Here is a 10926-nt window from a genome sequence, read left to right on the forward strand (position 1 = left end):
AGGGGTAAGACGGCGGGTCATGTAACAACAGGAAACCCTGTCCTCCGCGGTGGTGTCTCACCGGGTCAGCCTGGGAGGGACCGGGGATGAGATAATGCAGACAGTGAGCGGTTCCCCATTTTTCGTTTGTTTGTTGTGGTCCTGTTGGCTTCTGCCCGAACTTCATGCCCCGCTTCCCTTTGGGGCTGGGTCCCACAGAAACGTTCTTTTCCCACCGTCTCAGGCCCCCACTTCCTTCTCCTCGCAGCTGGTGGGTGGCAGCAGGATCCTGTTTTCAAATGCAACCTGGAAGTCCAATGTGTGAAGGAGATGAATGGGAGCCACGTAAGCTGGGATGTTACTTCCACCACAATCTTCCCCTGAGCTCTGCCCCCATCGTCTTCATTCCACCTTCTATCGGGGTGGTCTGGCCCCTACGCTGCGGCCCCCTTCGTGAGCTTCACCTGGGTCCTTAACGCCAGGTTAATCACTAGTCTGGCGATACTCTTAAGATGCCAGGAGAATGGAGCTGTTAGAGGAGTATGGGCTTGGGGGTCAGACGACCTGGGTCGAACCCTCCCAGCTAACACTCACTGCTGAGCACTAGGAACTCCCAGTCTAGGGTTAATTCCTTCAGCCCCTGCAGCATCCTATGGAGTCCGTCTCTCTATATCCCCAAGTTCCCACTGAGGAAACAGCCACAAGGGACTTCCGTGTGACTTGCACCTGCACAGGTTATCGCTCAGGCTACAGCCCCCGGCACTGCCTCCAGGCCCTTGCCGCCAGCGAGGTTCCTCTCCAGGATGGGCTTGCTGCCCGCGCTCCCCGGTCACCTCCGAGGGTCCCTTTCCTTGAGTGTGGAAAGTGGAGATGTTACTGCTACTGATGTTACTGATGTAGAGTTTTGTTTTAGCCTTAAATGAGGAAGCACATGGACCTTGTTGACAACGGTGCCTGCTACTTAGTAAGCGCTCAGTAAACTTGAACTGGGGGGAAAAGCCAGGCCTCATCCAAGCAGCAATTTGGTTTTTATTCCTTATTCATTTATCTGCCCGTCTGTCTGTCTGTCATCTATTTTTGCTCCAAGAAGTCATTCCTTTCCTGTTTCCCGGGGAAGGGTGGGAAGGGTGGAAGGAGGCTGCGGGATGCCAGGCCGCTGTGCCGGGAGGAGTGCACATCCTAGCATGGGGGTTTTCGTCTCTTTGCATCCAGGCAACCACAAACCACTGGCTCCTTCACTCTGTTGTTTTCCTCCTGCCTCTCTTCCTCCTGGTGCTCTCCACGCTGAACTGGCTCACTTAGTGGGGCAGGGGGCGGGGCGAGTTGTCCCTCTGCGATTTTAGGTCTGGGACTCCCAAGTTTTGGAGAAGGAGGCGCTAGGAAGAAATCGTGTCCGAGCTCCGGGTTTGTCCTCTCCTTCTGGCTCCTAGCACCATGTCTAACACAGCGCAGGCTTTCGGTAAAGGCTAGGAATTCCCAGCCTCCCTATTCTCCATCAGTCGCTCCGCTCCGTTGGGGGATGCCACTGCCCCGTTCCCCCTGGAGGCGGTGCTTCGAGTCAGAGGGGTGGAAAATCCCTCTTTCTCTAGAGTTTTCCGAAGCATCCTTTCCTTGTAAACCAAGCCCGAGCAGAATAAACACAGAGTATAGAAATAGAAGGTGGATTTTGCATATGACTCAGCTCTGGTCTGTTCCCTGGCGGCTGGGCCAGCTCCGCCCTCTCCTCACCCTCCCTCGCTCTGGGTTAAGCTTGCTGGTTACCAGCCTGAGGGACTGTGGGATTCTCTGAGGGCCCTAGGACAGCCTGCTTCCTGCTACTGTGCCCTTGATGGGAACTCCCTGCCACCACTTCTTCTGGGCTTCAAGCCATCCAGGTCACCTTTGTGGCGGTGATTGTTAATAAAAAGATGTTTTTTTTAAAAAATACATATATATTTTTATTGATTTCAGAGAGGAAGGGAGAGGGAGAGAGAGATAGAATGATGAGAGAGAATCATTGGTCAGCTGCCTCCTGCACGCCCCACACTGGGGATCGAGCCCACAACCCAGGCATGTGCCCTGACCGGGAATCGAACCTCAACCTCTTGGTTCATAGGTCGATGCTCAACCATTGAGCCACGCAGGCTGGGCAAAACCCAGTGCATTTATACATAATATTTAAAATGTACGTGTGTTGTGCGTGTTTAAAAATCAAGGTGCTAATTTCAGCACCGAGAGCCTCCTGGGAAGCAACTCACATAGCCATTCCAGAGTAAGCAAGTGGGAGCAGTTTTGACAGATGAATTGGTTGACATTGTGTAAATAAAAATGTGTATTGTTCCCTTTTTCACAAGGGAGCGTGTTACCCACATGGTTCCGCATCCTGCGTTTTTCTCTTTCCTTCACGTAACTTAGAGCTTTTCATAGCATTGCTCAGCGCACTTCTGCATCCCCTCTTGCTTTCTCACAGTTGCGTGGAATCCCGTTGTCTGAAGGGAGCACACTTTTCCTGGGAGCACCTCCGTGATGCCCATTCAGGTTGATTCCTGTGTTTTGCTGCAGGGAACACTGTGCACACACAGGCAGAGACCCTGTCTAGCCTGTAATGTGCTCGGGCAGGAATAAGACGGGGTTTCGTAAGGGACAGAGGAGCTTACTGACTTGCCCACCCAGGACAAGAGAGGGAGGGCTTGAATGATCAGAGAGGGCCGACACTGTTCAGATAGATAATTCTATGTGACGATACCCGATGGGGAAGGTCTTGAACTCAGGAAGCCTGTCCCAGGGAACTCCCTGGACCTGGGAGCCTGTTAGTCTTGGTTGTAGCTCCCTCACCTGGTTTGGATCCAATTAAGGGAAGAGCAATAGGGAGAGTCCCATCATTTGTCACAAGGAGAAGGAGAGCGGGTGCCCACAGCCCTTTTTTTCGTTTTTTTTTCTTAGCACTGGGACTCTTTGAACTTATCTTGTGAGGGTGTTGATTGACAAGCTATCTGTCCACTCTCCTCCCCCTGGAATAGAAGCTGCATGAGAGCGAGGCCTCCCCTGTCCCGTTCACTCCTGTGCGCCAGGGGCCGGAACAATGTCTGGCACATCACAGGCAGTAGCTGTTCGCTGCCTGGACACATAAGCTCTGTCCTCCCCACTGTGGTCCCCTCCCCACTGCCACAGTCCCTCGGGGATGGGCGGTAGGACCGCCCAAACATGGCACCACCTTGCATGTCTCCCATGGATTTGGAGGAGAGACGGGGTGGGGTTATGGGAAGAGATGTTGAGTTTGCAGAAGGTCTGGGTTTGAATGTTAACTCGGCCACTGACTTGTTTAGGGGACCTCTCTGTGCCTCAATTTCTTTATCTATGTAGGAGGGGTAATCATTGCCCCTCCCTCTAACCAGACTTTATAATCCTTGGTTGAAGAATGCACGAAAAATGCATTTAGGCTGTAAAGTCTGCAAATGTGGGGGCTTGCACAATTGTGGTCTTTCTCTTTTTTGGTATTTTGTTTGTTGGTTGATTTCACATGAAGCCAGGCGCCCTGCCTGCCTTTACCAGCTCCATTTCTGGGACCTCCAGTGACTGCCTTCCTGAGAAGGCTGTGTTTGTGAGCTAAGGAGCAGACCCCCTGTAAGATGTTCATCACCCCAGTTCCCTGAGAACATTGGTGGAGCGGTATCACTGGGGCCGGGGAAAGTTCACCCTCCGAGGCCTGGCCGGACCCCTGTCATTGCCCAGCACCCGTCATTGTGTTGTGTCCGTGACCCGGACAGCGGGAGCTGTACCATCGAGGGCTGCTTGACGGTGTTTCTCTCTCCCCAGGCGGCTGCTGAAGAGTGAACTCGGAGCGTTCATTACAGACTATTTCCAGGTAAGTGTGTGGGTCTGAGCATCATCATTATTGTGCCTGTGGGGACGTGTACCTAAAAGGATGGCCCCTACTCCTACTTATACCTGGGTCTTCGTTCAATGTCCCGAGTTCCTGCAGGGCACGGGGCGTGGGGTACGGATGGTCCCGCTCTTACGGACGTCACCATCTCAGGCTGTGGTTCCTGGGGTCTTTGGTCTCAAGATCCTTTTATGCGCTTAAAATGTTATCTTATTGGATTAGCTCTACCTTCATTCACCATAGGAATTAAACCCAACAAATGTTACCATGTGCCGTAATTCACTTAATCATAAGCCTAGTACATGTTGGCATAAACAGCGCTTTTATGAAAAATAACTTTCAGTGTAAAAAGTAGAAGAGTGGCATTGTTTGGTATGTTTGCAAATCTCCGCCCCATCTGGCTTCCTAGAGGGGTGCTGGAACCTCGAATCTTCCCGCTCAGTCTGTGGCGATCTGTGGGGCGTGTCTCTGGAGGACCCCGCAGGACACTCCCGGAGGACGCGAGGTAGATAGCAGCCCGGTGTCACTAAGGAAATAGTTTGGACCATGTGGAGAAGGTCTGACCGGTGCCCCAGGGAACCCCAAACCACACTTTGAAAACTGCTTCTCTAGTGACTTTCCCTCCCGCCCCTCTGTGTGGCAATCTAATTGGGTTAATTATATGTACCCTTTAGCCAAGTGATTTCTTGTGGGGAAGCGTCTTGGTCTGCTCTGTTAAAGATGGAATTGTATCAGATGATGTAATGTTTTTCCTGCCTAAACATGATTGTTATGGGGCAAACGAGTTCCAGGTTCCATTAAAGGATGATTTCTTTCTTTCTTTCGTTTTTAAAATATATTTTTATTGATTTCAGAGATAAAGGGAGAGGGAGAGAGAGATAGAAGCATCAATGATGAGAGGGAATCATTGATCAGCTGCTTCCTGCACGCCCTCCACTGGGTACCAAGCCCGCAACCCGGGCATGTGCCCTGATTGGGAGTCGAACCGTGACCTTCTGGTTCATGGGTTGACACTCAACCACTGAGCCACAACTTCTGGGCAGAGAATGGTTTCTAATCACTGGCACAGCTGCCTTCCTGACTCTACCCAAAGGGACATGAGGAAAGGCTATGGGGAGGTGTCCCATGGCACCTGAATGGAGTCAGAGTGCCCACTGATTGGCTGAGTGGTCTTGGGCAAGCTGCTTTGCCTTTCTGTGCCTCTGTTTCTTCATCTGTAAAATGGGAATAAAGGTCTGATCTACCTTATAGCTCACTGTATGGTTTATATGAAATAACACATAGGAAGCACTCAGCACTAGTGTATGGGGGACAACAGAGGGGGGTGGTCAAGAGCATGGCCCTCAGAGTCAGGCTTCCTGGGTTCAGCACCCATCATAGCCATTTACTAGCTATGTGACCTTGAGCAAGTTGCTTTACCTCCCTGTGTTTAGTTTCCTGTTCTGTAAAAATAGGGGTCATAGGACCTAACCTTATAATTGTTGTGAGGATTAAATACATTATTATTTGTAAAGTGCTTAGAACAGGACTAGCACAGAGTAAGAAGTACTACATATTCATTAAATTTTTATATATTCACCCAGGCTGGCATGGCCCAGTGGTGGAACGTCGACCTATGAACCAGGAGGTCACGGTTCGATTCCTGGTCAGGGCACATGCCCGGGTTGCGGGCTCAATTTCCAGTAGGGGCATGCAGGAGGCAGCTGATCAATGGTTCTCTCTCATCATTTGTTTCCCTCTTTCTCTCTCTCTCTCTCTCTCTCTCTCTCTCTCTCTCTCTCTCCCCCCTCCCTCCCTCCCTCCCTTCCTTCCTCTCTGAAGAAATCAATAAATATTTAAAAAATTTTATATATTCATATTTGTTATTCTAAAGTGTAATCCACCTCTTTTAATGGGAAAGTGACAGAAAAATAGATAACATCTTGGTTTCAGGTTGATGGTATTATTCTGTATCTGAGGAGAACGTACTTCTAAGGCAGTTTAAAGAGTTTTTAGGTTTTAAAAACAACACAGACATCCTTTTGTTTATTTTTTTTAATGATTCAGGAAGCATAAACTTTTATGTGCACTTTAAAAGAATGACAGATGCCAGGCGTTGCATGCGCGCACACAGTGGAAAACGGCCACTCTAAATGTGGACCAAGCAAGACCTTACAGATGCCTGGGATTCTACTGGGTCAGATGTCTCACTGCTGGAAAGAAAGCTCCTGCCCCGAGACAGACATAAAGATTAGGAAAGAGATAATTAGTCACAAATGTGAGTCCTTTCAGGTGCCCTTGACGTTAAGGTCAGTGTTGTCCTCACTCCCTCCTCTTGCTGCCTCTAATGACTGATTTTTAAATCTCACTACAGGGAAGTGGGTTTACGGTGGGTCTTGGAGAAGCCTGCCGGCCCAGCTGCCTTCCCCGTTGACATTTAAAATAGACAGGGTTTGGTGTGGTTTCAACCAAGTTTTAAATGTCAGTCGCCTTTTGGCACGGGGGGCCACCCTCAGGACAGGTGGGGCAGGACATTTTGGGGGGGGGACTTGTTTATCTGAGGAGGCCCTGAGGTTTGCTGGGTGGTTAAGGCTGCTTGCGAAGCATGCCAGACACTTCGCAGCTAATAACCACATGGCATTTTCTATTGCGAGCTCATCAGAGGAACTGCTGGGTGGATGCTGAGTCTCTGGGGGTGTGGGGTGGGACCAGGTTTTTGCAGTTTCGAATCTGGGGTTTTCCAGAACTTCAGGTGCTAGACTGGAAAGAAGGCTATCCTAGACACTTTATTTACATGTGGGTTTTATGTCTCATGTGGGTGCGGAGCCACTTTTTTATTTTTAATCTTTTTTTAAATAATATTTTTATTGGTTTCGGAGAGGAAGGGAGCGGGGGAGAGAGATAGAAACATCCATGATGAGAGAGAATCATTGATTGGCTGCCTCCTGCACGCTCCCTACTGGGGATCGAGCCCACAACCCAGGCATGTGCCCTTGACTGGAATTGAACCTGGGACCCTCCATGGCTCGGCTTTTGGAGGTGAACACGTTGAAGTTGCAGCTTTAAAGAAAGAGTCACAGAAAGAAAATCTTCAGCGGAGAATAATGAAAATGCCCCGAGGGGCGGGCAGGGGGAGCGCGCGTGGAAATGGTGCTTATCTCCGGACTGCACACAGAGAAGACGCTGTTTGATCCGCAGAAGCACAGGGAGATTTCCATGAGACGCTGGCCGGCAGAATCCCTGGCATTTCCAGTATTGATTTTCCTTTTCCCCCTGTCTGTTTTGAATGACGCCTGGAAGGGAAATTGGGGTTTCTAAGAGGAACTCTATATCCTAGCGACAGCTCCGAGAAATAGTTGGTTCCTTATAACTCCGGAAACTGATGCTATGAAACGCTCTGCATTTTTCTGTCGCCTAATTAGCTGCCGTGGTGGTTCAGGCCTCGGGACGGGAGGTTTGCACTTGCTGTCTGTCTGCATCTGCCGGCAGCATTGAGTTTGCTAAAAGCTTTTCCCGGAGCCCAGGAAGTTCAGCTCCTTGTGGTTGGAGCTAGTTTTGCTTGACACAGAAAGTCAGTCTCTTGTCAATGGCTCTGCATAAGGCAGCACCTAGGAGAAGGAAAGATTAGTCACCACAATAGCCAATAGGTCACGGGCCTCGTAGTGTTTGGTGTAAAGATTTCCATTTGCGACTCATGTCTGAGAAAACTGGCTTCCCCTTAGCTCATTATGACCAGAGAAGATTCATATGCTTCTGGCACATGCTGGAATGCCAGAGGAGACCCCACGTCCTGGCTTCCATGGAGTTTGAAACCAAAGACGGTGCAGCGATAGGGATGCATCCACACGGGTGACACACAGTAACACACAGCGTTGTGTTAACTGAGCACCCGAATGGGCGGTGAAGGCCCAGAAACAGGCCCAGAATGAATATATTTTGCAGGGACAAAGATGGGACTTGGGGAGGGTTCCACAGAAAGTTGGGGGGAGAGATGATAAAGGGTGGGGGGGGGATTTTTTTTGACGCTCAACCACTGAGTCACGCTGGCCGGGCCAGCTCTTCTTTAATCAATCTGGGAAAGGTTTCCAAATTGAGTGGAATTTCCAAAATGGGAAAAGAGATGGAGGGCAGTAAGGGACAGCTCACCTGTACTCTGCGTTGAAGGTAAAGTCGGGGCCAGTGTACCAAAGGGCTCTGAACAGGAGCTGGGCTTCAGTGAGGGGACAAGAAAGGGAGAGGATGGTGGCTTTGGTGCGAAGGTCATTAGAGGTCAAATTTTGGATTTGATCTGTACCTGGAGGAAAGATATGTGGAGCTTGTAAACATTGGGATGGCCATGGTGAGGGGAGGAGATGGGGCGGCGCCCCCCCCCCCAGGGCTGCGAAGAGGACCCCCGGATGTTTCAGGCCACTGTCCAGGGGGGCTGCCCGCCAGCCAGCAGTTACCTTCCAGCAGCTTTATTCTACTTACCAGTACTCTCCCTGGCCGTTATAATGATCTGAATATTTTTATTATACTCTTCTCACGTTTTATGAGGATAAATAGAAAAATGAATCTTGAAATTGATCACCACAGGGCTCAATCTAATTGAGATAAAGGTGAAAATCAATGGGCATGCTGAAATGGCAAATCTTTAGCCTCATTGGACTTAGGTCATTGCCCATTTTCGACTGTGAAAGAAAGAACATGTGGGTACAAAATGCCGAGAATACATCACCCGGAGATGAGCTGCGAATACAAGGTTAATTAGGGATTTTATGGTCCTCTTCAGCTTTATGGGCACAGAACGCCTCCTTCTATCCGGTAAGCGTCTCCTTCCACATGAACACTTGTTTTCAGGAACCCATTATGTATGAAATTGGTGACTTCCTACGGACTAGGCAAGGAATCCAGGAGCCAGCTTTAGGGCACTCGGAGCGGGGGTGGGGGTAGGGGTAGGGTGGGAGGCAGGGATAGACACTGGAAACGAGGTGTTTAAATAAGTGGGGACATTGAGCACCTCAGTGGCCATGAGAAGTAAAGACTGAGCTAGAAGGGCTGAGGAATATTGGTCAGACAGGGCAGCTTTTGCTGAGGCTAGGAGCTCCAAGGAAGGCACAAGTAATGATAATCACAAGGGCCAACGCTTTCAAGACTTCTGTGCCAAGCATTGTTCTCAGCCGGCGGTTCTCAAAGCGTGGTCCCAGACCAGCATCTTCGGCCTCACCTGGGAGCCTGTCGGAGACGCAGATTCCCAGGCCCCGTTCCGAGGGACTCAGAAACGGTCATGATTCCGACGCGCACTCCGGTCGGAGCCCTTCTCCAAGCAGCTTGCCCGGGCTACGTCGTTCACGCCTCCTGACAGCCCGCGGGGAAGAGGCTGTTCGTGCCCGTTTGCAGACACTGCAACTGCAGCTCCGAGAAGGGAGGTGATCCAAGATTGTAAAACTAGTAAAAGGTAGAGCAAAGATCAAACCCAGCCACCTGGCTACGGATGAAAAGAATTTGGATTCTACTTTCAGTGTTGAAATGCCCTTAAGACAGCCCCTGAAAACTCCAGAGAAGAGAAATTTCAGTGTTTTTTGTTTTTAGCGGGGAAGGGAGAAGGGTGTTCAGCAAAACAGGCATGGACTGTTTTCCTACTTCTTTGTAAAATGCCTTTTTCAAAAAAATCCCCATTCACCTTTTAATAACCACTGACCGGGTGCCGAATGAAGAATTAGCGTTTGTGCCAGGTTTTTCATCTTCTGCGTTCCCCACCTGGGCCTTTCTCTCTGGTCTCATCACTCGCACACACACCCCAGAACTGATTTATTAGAGAGACTCTGGGCCCGGCGGGGTGAGCTGTGTTTATAAGACTTTTCGTGGCTTATCTTGGAAGGATCAAGGTTCACAGGAAATGCAGGCATCCTTGGGGTGCTGGCTGCACTTTCAAAGTCACGGAGGGAAAAAGCAGAGGCGGCTGCGATTTCCATCACTGGCTGGGCGCCAACCACAGGAACTTGCATAGACTCGGGTGTCCCTGCAAACAACAGCCTGGGGTGGAATTGCTGGTTCCTACAGCTTCTCCGTAGGTAGAGTGACACACTGCTCGGCCCCTCTGGGGTCGGCAAGAACACCTTCTTTGGGAATAGACTCCGCCTGGGAGCCAGGTGGTCACCGTGTTAGACATCAACTGTGGACGGTGGAGACCAAGGGCCCGGGAAAAGGCGTGGGCGAGGTGTAAGTTGGGAAGCTGGGAGCAGCAGGTATGACCCAGTTGGATGGAAGCTGTGGGCAGGTGGGGGAAACCCAGTTACTGGGCTGGAAATTGCCCAGCCAACTGCCCCCAGCATCTGGGAACCTGAAATGGGTCTTTTCTACTTCCCCCCGTGGGCAAGAACCTAAGAAAGTCCTCCATTTCACAGGGCAGGAGAGTGTGAGGCTAACAGCGCCAGCCCTTTTGCCAGGCAGGTCTGGATTCTAGTCCTTGCTAGAGCACGTATTGGCTGTGTGACTGCAGGCAAGTTACTGAGCCTCTCTGGGCCTCCATATTCTTAGAAGTAATTTAGGTGTAAACATGGTACTTCAGAAGGTTGACGAGGCTAGTAGGTGAGATGCCATATGCAAAGTGCGTGGTACATAGAGAACAGTCAACAGAGGGTGGCTCTTCGTACCTTAGTGTTGTTTGTTATCATTGCTCAAGTATAAACCAGAGGAATACATTGGGGGAAAAACATGGGCATTGGCATCAGACCAACCAGGGTGCAGATTCTAGTCTCACATGTGCTAGTTGCTTCCCAGAGTCTCAGTTCCTTCGTCTGCAAAAAAGGGAACAGGATTGTGGCAAAGGTAAGTGAGATATGCATGAAAAGGGTCTACTACCGGGGCTGACAGGAGTAAAAACCAGTACACAGCTCTGTCATTCTTCCTGTTACTGCCATCGCCACCGCTAAAGCATTAGACGCGAGGGAGGGCTAGCAGCCCTTGCATTTACAGAACTCCTACCGTGTGGAAAGTTCTTTCTTCCAGAAAGATACAGGCAGTAGCATCACTCTCCCGCCCCCTCGCCTTGTTGGTTCCCCGGTGTCCTGAGTCCCTGTGGCTGGTCTGCGGAAGTGCCTGCTTGACCAGCTCCGCACTAGGGC

General features: G+C 50.4%; 1 protein-coding gene across 11 annotated transcripts in view; it reads left to right on the forward strand.

Annotated features, from left to right (window-relative positions):
• The window catches only part of PRR5L (proline rich 5 like), a 77070-nt gene that overhangs the window by 43235 nt on the left and 22909 nt on the right, over positions 1-10926 (forward strand). For all 11 annotated transcript variants that reach the window (XM_005872638.2, XM_014544900.1, XM_005872640.2 and 8 more), the window contains one exon: positions 3775-3823. In XM_005872638.2, the coding sequence (XP_005872700.1) occupies positions 3775-3823 (49 nt within the window). The remainder of the gene's footprint in view (positions 1-3774; positions 3824-10926) is intronic.

This window comes from Myotis brandtii, unplaced genomic scaffold, assembly GCF_000412655.1.
Source record: "Myotis brandtii unplaced genomic scaffold, ASM41265v1 scaffold385, whole genome shotgun sequence".
Lineage (NCBI taxonomy): Eukaryota > Metazoa > Chordata > Mammalia > Chiroptera > Vespertilionidae > Myotis > Myotis brandtii.